This window comes from Oncorhynchus mykiss, chromosome 17 (assembly GCF_013265735.2).
Source record: "Oncorhynchus mykiss isolate Arlee chromosome 17, USDA_OmykA_1.1, whole genome shotgun sequence".
NCBI classification, from domain to species: Eukaryota; Metazoa; Chordata; class Actinopteri; order Salmoniformes; family Salmonidae; genus Oncorhynchus; species Oncorhynchus mykiss.
In genome coordinates, this window is record NC_048581.1 from 58003973 (window position 1) to 58022103 (window position 18131).

The 18131-nt window shown below is 44.1% G+C and overlaps 1 protein-coding gene across 4 annotated transcripts in view; it reads left to right on the forward strand.

The window, feature by feature from the left end:
* The window catches only part of LOC110494215 (arf-GAP with GTPase, ANK repeat and PH domain-containing protein 1), a 53629-nt gene that overhangs the window by 22821 nt on the left and 12677 nt on the right, over window positions 1-18131 (forward strand). For all 4 annotated transcript variants that reach the window (XM_021569054.2, XM_021569055.2, XM_021569051.2 and 1 more), the window contains exons 2-10: window positions 13762-13820; window positions 14301-14388; window positions 14712-14797; window positions 15001-15142; window positions 15583-15717; window positions 15926-16047; window positions 16278-16442; window positions 16667-16753; window positions 16963-17067. In XM_021569054.2, coding sequence (XP_021424729.2) covers window positions 13762-13820; window positions 14301-14388; window positions 14712-14797; window positions 15001-15142; window positions 15583-15717; window positions 15926-16047; window positions 16278-16442; window positions 16667-16753; window positions 16963-17067 — 989 coding nt within the window. The remainder of the gene's footprint in view (window positions 1-13761; window positions 13821-14300; window positions 14389-14711; window positions 14798-15000; window positions 15143-15582; window positions 15718-15925; window positions 16048-16277; window positions 16443-16666; window positions 16754-16962; window positions 17068-18131) is intronic.

Here is an 18131-nt window from a genome sequence, read left to right on the forward strand (position 1 = left end):
ATCGAAGAGCCCAGATCTCTATCCCATTGAGCATGTCTGGGACCTGTTGGATCGGAGGGTGAAGGCTAGGGCCATTCCCCCCCAAAAAGTCTGGGATGTTGCAGGTGCCTTGGTGGAGGAGCGGGGTAACATCTCAGAGCAAGAACTGGCAAATCTGGTGCAGTCCATGAGGAGGCGATGCACTGCAGTACTTAATGCAGCTGGTGGCCACACCAGATACTGACTGTTACTTTTGATTTTGACCCCCCCCTTTGTTCAGGGACACATTATTCCATTTCTGTTAGTCACATGTCTGTGGAACTTGTTCAGTTTATGTCTCAGTTGTTGAATCTTATGTTCATATAAATATTTACACATGTTAAGTTTGCTGAAAATGAATGCAGTTGACAGTGAGAGGACGTTTATTTTTTTGATGAGTTTGTGTTCCTTTGTCCAGATGGAAAAGGGCAGTGTGGAGTGCAATAGAGATTGCATCATCTGTTGGAGCGGTATGCAAATTGGAGTGGGTCTAGGATTTCTGGGATAATTGTGTTGATGTGAGCCATAACCAGCCTTTTGAAGCACTTGATGGCTACAGACGTGAGTGCTATGGGTCGATAGTCATTCAGGCAGGTTACCTTAGTGTTCCTGGGAACAGGCACGATGGTGGTCAGCTTAAAACATGTTGGTATTACAGACAGGGAGAGGTTGAAATTGTCAGTGAAGACACTTGCCAGTTGGTCAGCGCATGCTCACAGTACACGTCCTGGTAATCTGTCTGGCCACGCGGCCTTATGAATGTTGACCTGTTTAAATGTCTTACTCACATCGGCTGCGGAGTGCGTGATCACACAGTCTTCCTGAACAGCTGGCGCTCTCATGTTTCAGTGTTATTTGCCTTGAAGCGAGCATAGAAGTAGTTTAGCTCGTCTGGTAGGCTCGTGTCACTGGGCAGCTCTCGACTGTGCTTCCCTTTGTAGTCTGTAATGGTTTGCAAGCCCTGCCACATCCGACGTCAGCGCCGGTGTAGTATGATTCGATCTTAGTCTTGTAATGATGCTTTGCCTGTTTGATGGTTCGTCGGAGGGCATAGCAGGATTTCTTATAAGCTTCCAGGTTAGAGTCCCGCTCCTTGAAAGTGGCAGCTCTAGCCTTTAGCTCAGTGCAGATGTTGCCTGTAATCCATGGCTTCTAGTTGGGGTACGTACGGTCACTGTCGGGACGACGTCATCGATGTGTGTTTGATGGAGCCAATGACTGATGTAGTGTACTCCTCAATGCCATTGGAGGAATCCCGGGAACATATTCCAGTCTGTGCTAGCAAAACATTCCTATAGCTTAGCATCAGCTTCATCTGACCATTTTTTTATTGATCGAGTCACTGGGGCTTACTTTTTACATTTTTGCTTGTAATCAGGAGGATAGCATTATGGTCAGATTTGCCAAATGGAGGGCTAGGGAGAGCTTTGTATGTGTCTCTGTGTGTGGAGTAAAGGTGGTCCAGATTTTTTTTTTATAATAAAAAAAACAATCTTCCCCTCTGTTTGCACATTTAACATGCTGATAGAAATTTGGTAAAACAGATTTAAGTTTCCCTGCATTAAAGTCCCCAGCTACTGGGAGCACCGCCTCTAGGTGAGCGTTTTCTTGTTTCCTTATGGCAGAATACAGCTCATTCAATGCTGTCTTAGTGCCAGCCTCAGTCTGTGGTGGTATGTAAACAACTATGAAAAATACAGATGAAAACTCTCTAGGTATTTAGTGTAATCTACAGCTTTTCATGAGATACTCTACCCCAGGCGAACATTAAGCAATTGCTCCAGTGCACCAGCTGTTATTTACAAAAATACATAGTCCACCGCCCCTAGGTTTACCAGACGCTGCTGTTCTATCCTGCTGGTACAGCGTATAACCAGCCAGCTGTATGTTGATAGTGTCTTCAGCCACGACTCTGTGAAGCTTAAGATATTACAGGTTTGAATATCCTGTTGGTAGTCTAATCTTTTTTTCCCCTTTTTTTCACCTTTATTTAACCAGGTAGGCTAGTTGAGAACAAGTTCTCATTTACAACTGCGACCTGGACAAGATAAAGCAAAGCAGTGTGACACAAACAGCAACACAGAGTTACACATGGAATAAACAAACATACAGTCAATAATACAATAGAAAAAGTCTATATACAGTGTATGAAAATGAGGTAGGATAAGTCAGGTAAGGCAATAAATAGGCCATAGTGGTGAAACAATATAGCAATTAAACACTGGAGTGATAGATGTGCAGCAAATGAATGTGCAAGTAGAGATACTGGGGTGCAAAGGAGCCAAATAAATAAATAACAGTATTGGGATGAGGTAGTTGGATGGGCTATTTACAGATGGCCTATGTACAGGTGCAGTGAGCTGCTCTGACAGCTGGTGCTAAAGTTAGTGAGGGAGATAAGTCTCCAGCTTCAGTGATTTTTGCAGTTTGTTCCAGTCATTGGCAGCAGAGAACTGGAAGGAGAGGCTGCCAAAAGAGGAATTGGCTTTGGGGGTGACCAGGGAAATATACCTGCTGGAGTGCGTGCTACGGGTGGGTGCTGCTATGGTGACCAGTGAGCTGAGATAAGGCGGGGCTTTACCTAGCAAAGACTTATAGATGACCTGGAGCCAGTGGGGTTTGGCGATGAATATGTAGCGAGTGCCAGCCAACGAGAGCATTCAGGTCGCAGTGGTGGGTAGTATATGAGGCTTTGGTGACAAAAAGGATGGCACTGTGATAGACTGTATCTAATTTGCTAAGTAGAGTGTTGGAGGCTATTTTGTAAATGACATCGCTGAAGTCAAGGATTGGTAGGATTGGAGATGCTTAGTTGTGAGTCTGGAAGGAGATATATACCAGACACCTAGGTATTTGTAGTTGTCCACATATTCTAAGTTGGAACCGTCCAGAGTAGTGATGCTGGACGGGGGGGTAGGTGCAGGCAACGATCAGTTGAATAGCATGCATTTAGTTTAACTTGCATTTAAGAGCAGTTGGAGGCCACGCAAGGAGAGTTGAATGGCATTGAAGCTCGTCTGGAGGTTAGTTAGCACAGTGTCCAAAGAGGGCAAGAAGTATATAGAATGTCGTCTGCGTAGAGGTGGATCAGGGAATCACCAGCAGCAAGAGCGACATCATTGATGTATACAGAGAAAAGAGTCAGCCTGAGAATTGAACCCTGTGGCACCTGGGGAGACTGCCAGAGGTCCGGACAACAGGCCCTCCGATTTGACACACTGAACTCTATCTGAGAAGTAGTTGGTGAACCAGGCGAGGCAGTCATTTGAGAAACCAAGGCTGTTAAGTCTGCCCGATAAGAATGTGGTGATTGACAGAGTCGAAAGCCTTGGCCAGGTCGATGAATACAGCTGCACAGTAATGTCTCTTATCGATCGCGGTTATGATATCATTTAGGACCTTGAGCGTGGTTGAGGTGCACCCATGACCAGCTCGGAAGCCAGATTGTATAGCGGAGAAGGTATGGTGGAATTCGAAATGGTCGGTTATCTGTTTGTTAACTTGGCTTTTGAAGACCTTAGAAAGGCAGGGTAGGATAGATATAGGTTTAGAGAGTCTCCCCTTTGAAGAAGGGGATGACTGCTGCAGCTTTCCAATCTTTGGGGATCTCAGACGATACGAAAGAGAGGTTGAACAGGCTAGTAATAGGGGTTGCAACAATTTCGGCAGATACATTTAGAAAGAGAGGGTCCAGATTGTCTAGCCCGGCTGATTTGTAGTGGTCCAGATTTTGCAGCGCTTTCAGAACATCAGCTATCTGGATTTGGGTGAAGGAGAAATGGGGGAAGCTTGGGCAAGTTCCTGTGGGGGGTGCAGGGTTGTTGACCTGGGTAGGGGTAGCCAGGTGGAAAGCTTGGCCAGCCGTAGAGAAATGCTTATTAAAATTCTCAATTATCGTGGATTTATTGGTGGTGACAGTGTTTCCTAGCCTAAGTGCAGTGGGCAGCTGGGATGAGGTGCTCTTATTCTCCATGGACTATAGTGTCCCAGAACTTTTTGGAGTTTGTGCCTCAGGATGTAAATTTCTGTTTGAAAAAGCTATCGTTTACTTTCCTAACTGCCTGTGTATATTGGTTCCTAACTTCCCTGAAAAGTTGCATATCACGGGGGCTATTCGATGTTAATGCAGTACGCCACAGGATGTGTTTGTGCTGGTCAAGGGCAGACAGGAGTGAACCAAGGGCTATGTCTGTTCCTGGTTTAAAAAAAAATATGTGGCAGGATTATTTAAGATGGTGAGGAAAGCAATTTTAAAGAATAACCAGGCATCCTCTACTGACGGAATGAGGTCAATACCCTTCCAGGATACCCGGGCCAGGTCGATTAGAAAGTGTTTTAGGGAGTGTTTGACAATGATGGGGGGTGGTCGTTTGACCGCAGACCCATTACGGACGCAGGCAATGAGGCAGTGATCGCTGAGATCCTGGTTGAAGACAGCAGAGGTGTAGTTGGAGGGCAGGTTGGTTAGGATGATATCTATGAGGGTGCCCGTGTTTACGGATTTGGGGTTGTACCTGGTAGGTTCATTGATAATTTGTGTGAGATTGAGGGCATCAAGTTTAGATCATTAAGTTTGCAGACGACACAACAGTGGTAGGCCTGATCACCGACAACGACGAGACAGACCTCAGAGACCTGGCCGGGTGGTGCCAGAATAAACAACCTATCCCTTAACATAACCAAGACTAAGGAGATGATTGTGGACTACAGGAAAAGGAGGACCGAGCACGCCCCCATTCTCATCGATGGGGCTGTATGTAGCCTCGCTACGTTTATAGCCTTGCTACTGTATATAGCCTCGAAAGGTTCTACAGCTGCAACATCGAGAGACTCCTGACTGGTTGCACCACTGCCTGGTACGCAATTGCTTGGCTTCCGACCGCAAGGCACTACAGACAGTAGTGCGTACGGCCCAGTATATCACTGGGGCTAATCCACGGTACTGTTTTTTACTGTCTTTTTACTGTTGTTTTTATTTCTTTACTTATTGTTCACCTAATCTTTTTTTGCGCTATTGGTTAGAGCCTGTAAGTAAGCATTTCACTGTTGTATTCGGCGCAGGTGAGAAACTTTGATTTGATTGTAGGATGCCTAGGTCATCTATTTTATTCTCCAAAGATTGCACATTTTGCTAGCATAATGGAAGGAAGTGGAGGTTTATTCAATCTCCTATGAATTCTCATAAGGCAGCCCGCCCTCTGGCCCCTTTTTCTCCGCCTCTTCACGCAAATCACGGGGATCTGGGTCTGTTACCGAGAAAGAAGTATATCATTCCCGTCGGGCTCGTCAGACTTGTTAAAGGATAAAAAGGATTCTGGTAGTCTGTGGTGAGTAATCGCAGTCCTGATGTCCAGAAGGTATTTTCGGTCATAAGAGACGGTAGCAGCAACATTATGTACAAAATAAGTTACAAACAAGGCAAATAAACTAACAAAAATCACAATCGGTTTATGGACATGTAAAATGTCAGCCTCCTTCTCCGGCACCATTGTTATCAATGACACCAGGGACTGTAGTGAAACCAGGGACTGTAGTGAAGCCTCTAGCACTGAATGCGTTAGACCGCAGCACCACTCGGGAGCACAGTAAAATGAGCGTTAGGGTATGAAAGAGGTTAAATAAGGGAGAGGACAACCTGCGTATGCTTCACCTACTCCCAAGAGTGATGGTTCCGCCAATGAAAACCTACTTGGCCTAAATTTCTCTAACTCCAAGGAGTCACAAGAAAATGTGATCAAGCTCAATGTAATAACATATTCAGATTTCACTATATTTTGTGAATGTGCTATTGTAGACTGATTTTAAGGAGTATGTAAGATTGGTGTAAGTGCTGAATAATTTGTCAGGAGTAAGCGGCACATGAATAATTAAGCATGGGAGTACACAGAGCTGTGTTCTTCTGAGGGATGGATAGGAGGAGGAGTAAGAGGGCAGGGGGTGAGGGATTTGGGACGGAAGGAGTAACTTCCTGCTCTGCTTGCAGAGTCAATCAAAGTCCAAATGGACCCCATTCACTCAATGACTCCACATTACAATTGGGTGAAAAGGAGCTGAAATCTATTTACATTTTGGGGGGCATTTCTATTTTATTTCAGATGGTGTCAGTTATAGTTGAAGTACAGTGTTTTGCAAAAGTATTCACCCCCCTTGGTGTTTTTCCTATTTTGTTGCATTACAACCTGTCATTTAAATGTATTTTTATTTGGATTTCATGTAATGGACATACACCAAATAGTCCCAACTGGTGACGTGAAAGGAAAAAGTTACTTGTTTAAAAAAATAACAAACTAAAAAGTGGTGCGTGCATATGTATTCACCCGCTATGCTATGAAGCCCATAAATCAGATCTGGTGCAACCAATTACATTCAGAAGTCACATAATTAGTTAAATAAAGTCCACCTGTGTGCAATGTACAGTGGGGAGAACAAGTATTTGATACACTGCCGATTTTTGCAAGTTTTCCTACTTACAAAGCATGTAGAGGTCTGCAATTTTTATCATAGGTACACTTCAACTGTGAAAGACGGAATCTAAAACAAAAATCCAGAAAATCCCATTGTATGATTTTCAAGTAATTAATTTGCATTTTATTGCATGACATAAGTATTTGATACATCAGAAAAGCAGAACTTAATATTTGGTATAGAAACCTTGAAATTACAGAGATAATACGTTGCCTGTAGTTCTTGACCAGGTTTGCACACACTGCAGCAGGGATTTTGGCCCACTCCTCCATACAGACCTTCTCCAGATCCTTCAGGTTTCGGGGCTGTCGCTGGGCAATACGGACTTTCAGCTCCCTCCAAAGATTTTCTATTGGGTTCAGGTCTGGAGACTGGCTAGGCCACTCCAGGACCTTGAGATGCTTCTTACGGAGCCACTCCTTAGTTGCCCTGGCTGTGTGTTTCGGGTCGTTGTCATGCTGGAAGACTCAGCCACGACCCATCTTCAATGCTCTTACTGAGGGAAGATCTCGCGATACATGGCCCCATCCATCCTCCCCTCAATACGGTGCAGTCGTCCTGTCCCCTTTGCAGAAAATGTTTCCACCTCCATGCTTCATGGTTGGGATGGTGTTCTTGGGGTTGTACTCATCCTTCTTCTTCCTCCAAACACGGCGAGTGGAGTTTAGACCAAAAAGCTCTATTTTTGTCTCATCATACCACATGACCTAATCCATGACGGCGTAGTGTGTTACAAATGTTTTCTTTGAGACTGTGGTCCCAGCTCTCTTCAGGTCATTGACCAGGTCCTGCCGTGTAGTTCTGGGCTGATCCCTCACCTTCCTCATGATCATTGATGCCCCACAAGGTGAGATCTTGCATGGAGCCCCAGACCGTGCCTGATTGACCGTCATCTTGAACTTCTTCCATTTTCTAATAATTGCACCAACAATTGTTGCCTTCTCACCAAGCTGCTTGCCTATTGTCCTGTAGCCCATCCCAGCCTTGTGCAGGTCTACAATTTTATCCCTGATGTCCTTACACCCTCTCTGGTCTTGGCCATTGTGAAGAGGTTGGAGTCTGTTTGATTGAGTGTGTGGACAGGTGTCTTTTATACAGGTAACAAGTTCAAACAGGTGCAGTTAATACAGGTAATGAGTGGAGAACAGGAGGGATCTTAAAGAAAAACGAACAGGTCTGTGAGCGCCGGAATTCTTACTGGTTGGTAGGTGATCAAATACTTATGTCATGCAATAAAATGCTAATTAATTACTTAAAAATCATACAATGGGATTTTCTGGATTTTTGTTTTAGATTCCGTCTCTCACAGTTGAAGTGTACCTATGATAAAAATTACAGACCTCTTCATGCTTTGTAAGTAGGAAAACCTGCAAAATCGTCAGTGTATCAAATACTTGTTCTCCCCACTGTAAGTGTCACATGATCTCGGTATATATATACACCTGTTCTGAAAGGCCCCAGAGTCTGCAACACCACTAAGCAAGCAGCACCATGAAGACCAAGGAGCTCTCCAAACAGGTCAGGGGCAAAGATGTGGAGATGTACAGATCAGGGTTGAGTTATAAAAAAATATCCAAAACTTTGAACATCCCACAGAGCGCCATTTTTTAAAATCTGTTTATAACATTTTTTTTTAAGAATATGGCACCACAACAAATATGCCAAGAGGGCCACCCACCAAAACTCATGGACCAGGCAAGGAGGGCATTAATCAGAGAGGTAACAAAGAGACCAAAGATAACCCTATAGGCGCTGCAATGCTCCACAGCAGAGATTGGAGTATCTGTCCATAGGACCACTTTAAGCCGTACACTCCACAGAGCTGGGCTTTACGGAAGAGTGGACAGAAAAAAGCCATTGCTTAAAGAAAAAAATAAGCAAACACTTTTGGTGTTCGCCAAAAGGTCGTGGGAGACTCTCCAAACATATGGAATAAGGTACTCTGGTCAGATGAGTCTAAAATTGAGCTTTTTGGCTATCACTGAAAACTCTATTTCTGGCGCAAACCCAACATCTCTCATCACCCGAGAACACCATCCACACAGTGGAGAATGGTGGTGGCAGCATCAAGCTGTGGGGATGTTTTTCATCGGCAGGGACTGGGAAACTAGTCAGAATTGAGGGAATGATGGATGGTGCTAAATACAGGGAAATTCTTGAGGGAACCCTGTTTCAGTCTTCCAGAGATTTGAGACTGGGATGGAGGTTCACCTTCCAGCAGGACAATGACCCTAAGCATACTGCTAAAACAATACCATGGTGGTTTAAGGTGAAACATTTAAATGTCTTGGAATGGCAGAGTCAAAGCCCAGAACTCGATCCAATTGAGAATCTGTGGTATGACTTAAATATTGCTGTACACCAGCAGAACCCATTAAATTTGAAAGAGCTGGAGCAGTTTTGCCTTGAAGAATGGGCAAAAAATCCCAGGGGCTGGATGTGCCAAGCTTATAGAGACATACTCCAGGAGACTTGCAGCTGTAATTGCTGCAAAAGGTGGCTCTACAAAGTATTAACTTTTGAATAGTTATGCACGCTCAAGTTCTGTTTTTTTGGTCTTATTTCTTGTTTGTTTCGCAAATAAAAAATATTTTGCATCTTCAAAGTGGTAGGAATTTTGTGTAAATCAAATGATATAAACCCCTCAAAAATCTATTTTAATTCCAGGTTGTAAGGCAACAAAATAAGAAAAATGGCAAGGGGGTAAATACATTTGCAAGCCACTGTAAAGGTAGCCTAGTGGTTAGAGTGTTGGGCCAGTAACTGAAAGGTTGCTGGATCGAATCCCAGAGTTGACAATGTAAAAATATGTTGTTCAGCCCCTGAGCAAGGCAGATAATCCCCTTTAATTGATTAGATAATTTGCAGAATGTCGGTTAATATCAATCTGATTCCATCTTGTCCCACTGCCCGCCATGGGCTTCCTCTCACTACCATATTTGGTAGTGAGTGGAAACGCCAAGCGGATGCTTCACCTTTATACATCCAGTGAAAGAGCAATGAGACAGATATTTCTGTGATTACACCTTCTGTAGCGTATTTTCTTGACATTTGGAAAGTTTACCGACACATTTTTAGTTTCCATCAGGCTTGTTATGACATTTGGTATCCAACATGTACTTTACTCACATAAAAAGGTAGGATGGGAACCTGGTTCGTGTCAATCATTTATTTTCCATCATTTTCAGTGTTTTATGTGGGCTCTAGTATGTGTAGCCTATGTTTGAATGTGTCTCAGTTACAATTGTATGAATGTGTTCACACTGCTGTATGTATGGTAGTGTTTGTTGTGCGAAGACCCAGGCAATTTATGAAAGAAGGGTTGCCATGGCAACAGCAAGCGACAAGATGCTATTTGGCCGGTGACGCTGGAGAGAGGAGGGAGGGTTAGAAAGAGAGAGGGAATTAAGGGTGGGATGGAGAGAGGGAGTGACTGATAGACAGACTGAATGAAAAGGGGTAAGGGATTTTCATCTCCCCTGAGAGTAAGAGTGGAAGGAAGTGGTGGTGGCTGTGTTACCAGGTGTGGCCGGTGCGCACAGCAAAGCAGAGGCAGTATATAATGTGTGCCTGTGGAGACTCCCTCAATGGGTGTGTGTGTCCAGAGAGAAGGGATTCAGTGTATGAGGGATCACATTGTCTGACTGGATTTGACTTCAACACTGCTTTACTCAGACCTCCAAAGACCCTTTTGATTGAGTCAGTGTCATCGTTTGTGTGGCCGTGTGTGTATGATGCTGCCTGTTGCCCAAATCAGGAATCGGTTCTCTGGATAGAGGAACTGTTATACACGATGTATGCATGTGTGCATTGCAGAATCAGCTTGTTAATGTTTTTATTTCCCATCCATCACTCCAGTCTTCTTTAGTATATTGACATGTGTTTAAGTGCCTGTGTTGTGTGGGGCTATGTTCCAAATGGCACCCTATTCCCTGCACTACTTTTGAACAGGGTGCCATTTGGGAGGCAGCCTGGGTCTCTGGTAGACAGTCTGGCCTTGGGCTGTCTAGTGCACAAAGGTAGCTAGTCCGTCCTGGAGTGCACACTGGTACATGTACGACCCTCAACCCATCTCAAAACCTTGTCTGCCTCTCAACTGGCTCCCTATACCCTATGGGTCCTGTTTTAAAATGTGTGCACTACATAGGGAATAGGGGTGCCATTTGAGATTGACACAAATCCATGTAAAAGATCGTCACATTCATTCTACACGTCTGCTCTCCTGCAAACTGCATGGCCATTAGTCTTCAGGTCTACATCTGAACAAATGCACTCTTATTGATTGGCTCTGCCACTATGAGGAATGACATTGGCAGCTACTTTAAGGATGTGACAGTACCTACTAGTCCTCTTCCTCTCTGCTATGCAGTAGTGTGACTTGACTTAATCCTCTTGGACCCTTTGGTAACAAAGGGTGTCCACCATGGCTCTCCATCTCACTCTTTTCTGTGTGAGGGCTTTTGCAGTCGTGTACAAATAGAAGATTATGTGACTTTGAGAAAAGTCTATAAAGGAACAGATGACTACTCATTGGCAGTCACCTGTTGTGAAGACCCCTTTCTGTGCTTCTCATATATTATTGGACACCTCTGGGGAAATGCAGTGAAACAGTTACCTAGAAATCAGGATGCTTGGGGGATATCCTTGTTTTCACTCCGCTGTGAACACAGAAATGATCTCTCTCAAAAGTATACCCCCTTTTTGGGGGGGGCTTTCAAAAATAAGGTGAAAACTGGGGCTTGTATTGGAATTTTAGATTAATAAAACACGAGGTTGTTTGTTAATCATCTCACATACATGCTCAGGCACACACACAAACTGGCACGCTAGCTCTGGGTTCCATCCACAGAGCTGCTAATGAACTTGAGCCTCACCACTGCAGCCCCACTGAGCCTGTGCAATTAATTTGCACTCCTCCTTTGCAGCTCTACCTCATTCTCTCACTCCCTCTCTCCTTCTTCCCTTCCTCCCCTAACTCTATGTTCTGTGCCATCTGGACATGCGACAGGGCACGTATGGGGGCACACACACTGCAGTGGAGGCAGTGGCCACTTGGAACAGCGCGGCACGCCTCACAGCTTCAGAGTGCTGTGATGCGCGACGGCCGGTGACTTTGAAAGTCTCCCCTCCTCTAAGCAGAATTTAGGCAGGAGGCAGACCGGGAGAGGGAACACGTGATCATGACATTGACCCTATGTATTAATCAGTCTCGCTTTCTTTCTCTCTCTTATAAACTCAGCAAAAAAAAGAAACGTCCCTTTTGCAAATAACTTCACAGATCTTCATTGTAAAGGGTTTAAACACTGTTTCCCATGCTTGTTCAATGAACTATAAACAATTAATGAACATGCACCTGTGGAACGGTTGTTACACACTAACATCTTATAGACGGTAGGCAAATAAAGTCACAGTTATGAAAACTTAGGACATTAAAGAGGCCTTTCTACTGACTGAAAGACGCCCAGGGTCCTTGCTCATATATATATATATATATATATATATATATATATATATATATATATATATATATATATATATTTATATTTATATTTATATATATATATATATATATATATATATATATATATTTATATTATATATATATATATATATATATATATACAGTGCCTTGCGAAAGTATTCGGCCCCCTTGAACTTTGCGACCTTTTGCCACATTTCAGGCTTCAAACATAAAAATATAAAACTGTATTTTTTTGTGAAGAATCAACAACAAGTGGGACACAATCATGAAGTGGAACGACATTTATTGGATATTTCAAACTTTTTTAACAAATCAAAAACTGAAAAATTGGGCGTGCAAAATTATTCAGCCCCTTTACTTTCAGTGCAGCAAACTCTCTCCAGAAGTTCAGTGAGGATCTCTGAATGATCCAATGTTGACCTAAATGACTAATGATGATAAATACAATCCACCTGTGTGTAATCAAGTCTCTGTATAAATGCACCTGCACTGTGATCTCAGAGTCTCAGAGGTCCGTTAAAAGCGCAGAGAGCATCATGAAGAACAAGGAACACACCAGGCAGGTCCGAGATACTGTTGTGAAGAAGTTTAAAGCCGGATTTGGATACAAAAAGATTTCCCAAGCTTTAAACATCCCAAGGAGCACTGTGCAAGCGATAATATTGAAATGGAAGGAGTATCAGACCACTGCAAATCTACCAAGACCTGGCCGTCCCTCTAAACTTTCAGCTCATACAAGGAGAAGACTGATCAGAGATGCAGCCAAGAGGCCCATGATCACTCTGGATGAACTGCAGAGATCTACAGCTGAGGTGGGAGACTGTCCATAGGACAACAATCAGTCAGATATTCCACAAATCTGGCCTTTATGGAAGAGTGGAAAGAAGAAAGCCATTTCTTAAAGATATCCATGAAAAGTGTCGTTTAAAGTTTGCCACAAGCCACCTGGGAGACACACCAAACATGTGGAAGAAGGTGCTCTGGTCAGATGAAACCAAAATTGAACTTTTTGGCAACAATGCAAAACGTTATGTTTGGCGTAAAAGCAACACAGCTGAACACACCATCCCCACTGTCAAACATGGTGGTGGCAGCATCATGGTTTGGGCCTGCTTTTCTTCAGCAGGGACAGGGAATATGGTTAAAATTGATGGGAAGATGGATGGAGCCAAATACAGGACCATTCTGGAAGAAAACCTGATGAAGTCTGCAAAAGACCTGAGACTGGGATGGAGATTTGTCTTCCAACAAGACAATGATCCAAAACATAAATCAAAATCTACAATGGAATGGTTCAAAAATAAACATATCCAGGTGTTAGAATGGCCAAGTCAAAGTCCAGACCTGAATCCAATCGAGAATCTGTGGAAAGAACTGAAAACTGCTGTTCACAAATGCTCTCCATCCAACCTCACTGAGCTCGAGCTGTTTTGCAAGGAGGAATGGGAAAAGATTCAGTCTCTCGATGTGCAAAACTGATAGAGACATACCCCAAGCGACTTACAGCTGTAATCGCTACAAAGTATTAACTTAAGGGGGCAGAATAATTTTGCACACCCAATTTTTCAGTTTTTGATTTGTTAAAGTTTGAAATATCCAATAAATGTCGTTCCACTTCATGATTGTGTCCCACTTGTTGTTGATTCTTCACAAAAAAATACAGTTTTATATCTTTATGTTTGAAGCCTGAAATGTGGCAAAAGGTCGCAAAGTTCAAGGGGGCCGAATACTTTCGCAAGGCACTGTATATATATCTCTTCCTAATAATCTCTCTTCCTCCCTCTTTCTGTATACAGCGGCGTGTACTAACAGTCAAGAATGGACCTTCAGTCGAACTGTCCAAGAGCTCCGTCTGGTGAGAGCAGTGTTATCATTGTTGTAGTCATTCCAGTAGAATAGGTAATACGTCTAGGCTTGGCTTCAACAAAGACAGTAACAGTGTATTATAATGTACTTTATAAACTGGGTGGTTTGAGCCCTGAATGCTGATTGGCTGACAGCCGTGGTATATCAGACCGTATACCACGGGTATGACAAAACATTTATTTTTACTGCTCTAATTACGTTAGTAACCAGTTTTATAATAGCAATAAGGCATCTCGAGTGTTTCTGGTTTATGGCCAATATACCACAGCTAAGGGCTGTACCCAGGCACTCCGCATTGCGTTGTGCATAAGAACAGCCCTTAGCCCTGGTATATTGGCCATATACCACACCCCCTCATGCCTTTTTGATTAAGTATGCTATGATGACGTTAATAGTAGTAGTTGTAGAAGAGTAGGGCAAACATGTCACTCTAATAGAAAGAGTGGGGTAAACGTGTGTGTGTACCCAGGGGGTGTTGGGAGGTCTCCGCAGTGGAAAGTCAGCCTTGGTCCACAGACACATGACCGGGAGCTACCTCCCCCTGGAGAACCCAGATGGTGAGTTTGACATCATCTCCACACAGACAAACTGTGCTGTGTACTTAAAGGGGCAATCGGCAGTTCAAACAACAGCAAATCGTACACCCTGCCAGTGTTTTGGCAAATAGCTGAGGGATGGGTGTGGAAAATGTATCCACTCTCAAATTCATAGTTAGATCTATGGATTCCTGTATAGACAATACTACTAACACAAAGGGCTTCTTGTAATGATCTTGGCCTCTCTCTCTCTCTCTCTCTCGCACTCTCTCACGCTTGCTCACTCACGCTTTCTCTCTCTCTCTCGCTCTCTCTCGCTCTCTCTCTTGTTCTCTCTGTCTCAGAGGGCAGGTATAAGAAGGAGGTGCTGGTTGATGGTAACAGTCACATGTTGCTGATCAGGGAGGAGACAGGACCCCCAGATGCACAGGTAGGTGGAGGCTTTACTGACTACAGACTGATGAGTAGTGAGTCTCCTTTAAAACACAGAGTTGACAGGTGTTCACTCTGACACAGTGAAATGAATCTATACGTTCTCCTTGTACTCGCTCTATTTCACTCCTTCTCTCCCAATTTGTCTACCTCCTTTTCCCTCTCCCATCCTCCCCTGCCGTCTCACCCCCTCCCCTCCAGATGGCTAACTGGGTGGACGGGGTAATCCTGGTCTTCAGTCTGGAGAATGAGGCCAGTTTCCAGGAAGTTTACAGGAACTACAGCGAGCTGGGCTCTCACCGCAACATTGCTGAGATCCCCTTCATAGTCGTGGGCACCCAAGGTAAGACCCTACTCATACCCAAACAACCCATGTTATTCTAAAGATAACATCATGTGGACTCTATATGGGTTTATGAAGGTTTCCAATTAGATGTAGTGTTGGTGTAGTTTCCCAATGGGGTGTAGTGTTGATGTAACTTGGAATGTAGTGTTTAAAAAAAAAAAGGGAAAAAAAGGACCCCCTTTTTCTCCCCAATTTCGTGGTATCCAATTGTCCCATCGCTGCAACTCCCGTACGGACTCGGGAGTATCAAAGGTCGAGAGCCATGCGTCCTCCGAAACACGACCCAGCCAAGCCGCACTGTTTCTTGACACAATGCCCGCTTAACCCGGAAGCCAGCCGCACCAATGTGTCGGAGGAAGCACTGCAGTGCCTTAGACTACTGCGCCACTCGGAAGGCTCTTGGAATGTAGTGTTGATGTAGTTCCTCCTTCCTCCAGATAAAATCACCAGCACCAACCCTCGGGTGATAGAGGACGCCAGGGCCAGACAGCTGTGTTCAGACGTGAGGCGCTGTACCTACTACGAGACTTGCGCTACCTACGGCCTCAACGTCAACCGCGTCTTCACCGAGGGTGAGGACATGCGCGCATGCACACATACACACACACACACTGCTCCTTTTCAGTTCTTTCAGTACAATGTTGCTGCTTAACTTGGAATTTTACTGAATCAACCAATTAAATGAATTGCATATTCATCTATAGGAGGATCTAGAAAGATGACGGTCTGACGAGTAGTGTTTGTATTTGTCCTGTCTCTATCTCTCTCTCTCTACCACAGCTGCCCACAAGATCATGGCAGTGAAGAAGCAGGCAGCTCTATTGGCTTCCTGTAAATCCCTGCCCAACTCTCCCAGTCACTCTGGAGGCTCTACGCCAGTGTCAGGAGTCTTTCCTGGGCAGGTACAGCAACAACTTTGGCCTCTAGTCCTCCATACTGGAGATGAGGTACTGGCCCAAATCAATAGGATGTTAATAATGTTGGACTGGAAGTGTTCAGATCAGGGCCTAATCAGATATATAGATTTTGTTTCCATATTTATTTCAGATCTTCTGACATCATTCTTTGCTCTCTGTAATCTCTCACTCTCTCTTTTCAAATGTGTCTGTCACTCTCTCTCTCTCTCTCTCAGGCCAGTAATGGTGGTCAGAGCAGTGACTACTCGTCTTCTCTGCCCTCCACCCCAGTGATCAGTCATAAGGAGATCGGTGGGGCAGCAGGCGGGGAGAGGCTGGGCAGCGCCACCCCAGGGTCTGTCCGCAGCGCCTCTCGGCGACGCACCGGCTCCCGCTTCACGGTAACATATACACACGCAAGCCCCCCCCCCCCCCCCCACACACACACACTTTCACGATTACTGACTTTAGTTTCCTCATCAACCAATCCATACCCCTCTCAGGGGCCCTGTGCTTTCTTTGAAATGTACTCTTCTTAGCCTCTCTGTCTGTATATTTCTCTCAATCTCTCGCACTCTGTTTTCTCCTGTTAATTGTTGTCGTTTGTCCTGTGCCCTGTTTGCAGGGCCGTAGGGGCAGTGACTCGGAGAGGAGGAGTACAGACAGTAAGACAGGAGACCTGGGCAGTGGACGCTCCATCCCCATTAAACAGGTGGGTGACAGTACATCCTGTAGGAGCTGTGTAGAGGGGAACTCACCGCAGTCTTTTGGAGCTCACCACAAACAATGAACTAACATCATGGAGCTAGGAGAGGGACTCAACTTACCTTTGAGAATTTCTAGGCTCTTTTGGCATAAGAGTGACGAACGATAACAAAGAACAGATAAAGAATGTTATCCTTGTCTCCTCTCCTCCACCAGAGTGTCCTGCTGAAGCGCAGTGGCAGCTCCCTCAACAAGGAATGGAAGAAGAAATACGTCACGCTGTCCAACAACGGCATGCTCTCCTATCACTCAAGCGTCAATGTGAGTCAATGCACTGACACACAGTGCTACACTATAGTCTAGCTGTTTGTATGGACACATCCCTAATAACCTCACATATACTGTAGCTGATTAGAGACACACACTTATGATAGAGCTTCCTTAGATTGAGAAATGGAGTTTGTCTTTTTGACCACATGACCTGACAGGGAAAACTCTGGGCTCTATGACAGGGACTTTGGAGTATGGTTGGATAATGAATCCCAGAGTTGGCTAAAGAGTATGGTTTGTGGGTCGTTCCACGAAATGAGTGCCATTGATATTTTAAGTACAAATATTTCATTTTAAAAGCCTTTTATATTCAATTAATTGCCATTACATTTTTTTCTATGAATAAAGACAGCATTTTGACATGTTCCTCTGTGCACCCTCTTTGACTTCTAGGAAGATGTTAACCCACTTAATCCCAAAATTTCACAAAGTTCTCACCATCATTGTGAATCCCTAGTTGTTATGTTGCTTTCAGTCATTTCTGGTGATGTATTATTTATTTAATGTGATTTAGTGACTCATTCTAAGGTAAAAAAAAAACTAAATTTCCCTCATTTTAAGGTCAACCCTGTTACGTGAACTAAACTCTTGTTTTAATATGGTCAAACTATTCCTTTTTCATAATGTTTTTCAAAAGAAACATTTGACAACTTCTAGTCAAACCCTAGTGTAAAAGCAGGTGAGCTGGTTCTACTATTTTTGGCAATTTTCTGGTGGTTTTTGAGGATAACGGAGTTGGTCGAGCATAACACATCAACCCTGTTACCCCTAGATAGACAGGCTAGAATAACACGTCAACCCTGTTACCCATAGATAGACAGGCTAGAATAACACGTCAACCCTGTTACCCATAGATAGACAGGCTAGAATAACACGTCAACCCTGTTACCCATAGATAGACAGGCTAGAATAACACGTCAACCCTGTTACCCATAGATAGACAGGCTAGAATAACACGTCAACCCTGTTACCCATAGATAGACAGGCTAGAATAACACGTCAACCCTGTTACCCATAGATAGACAGGCTAGAATAACACGTCAACCCTGTTACCC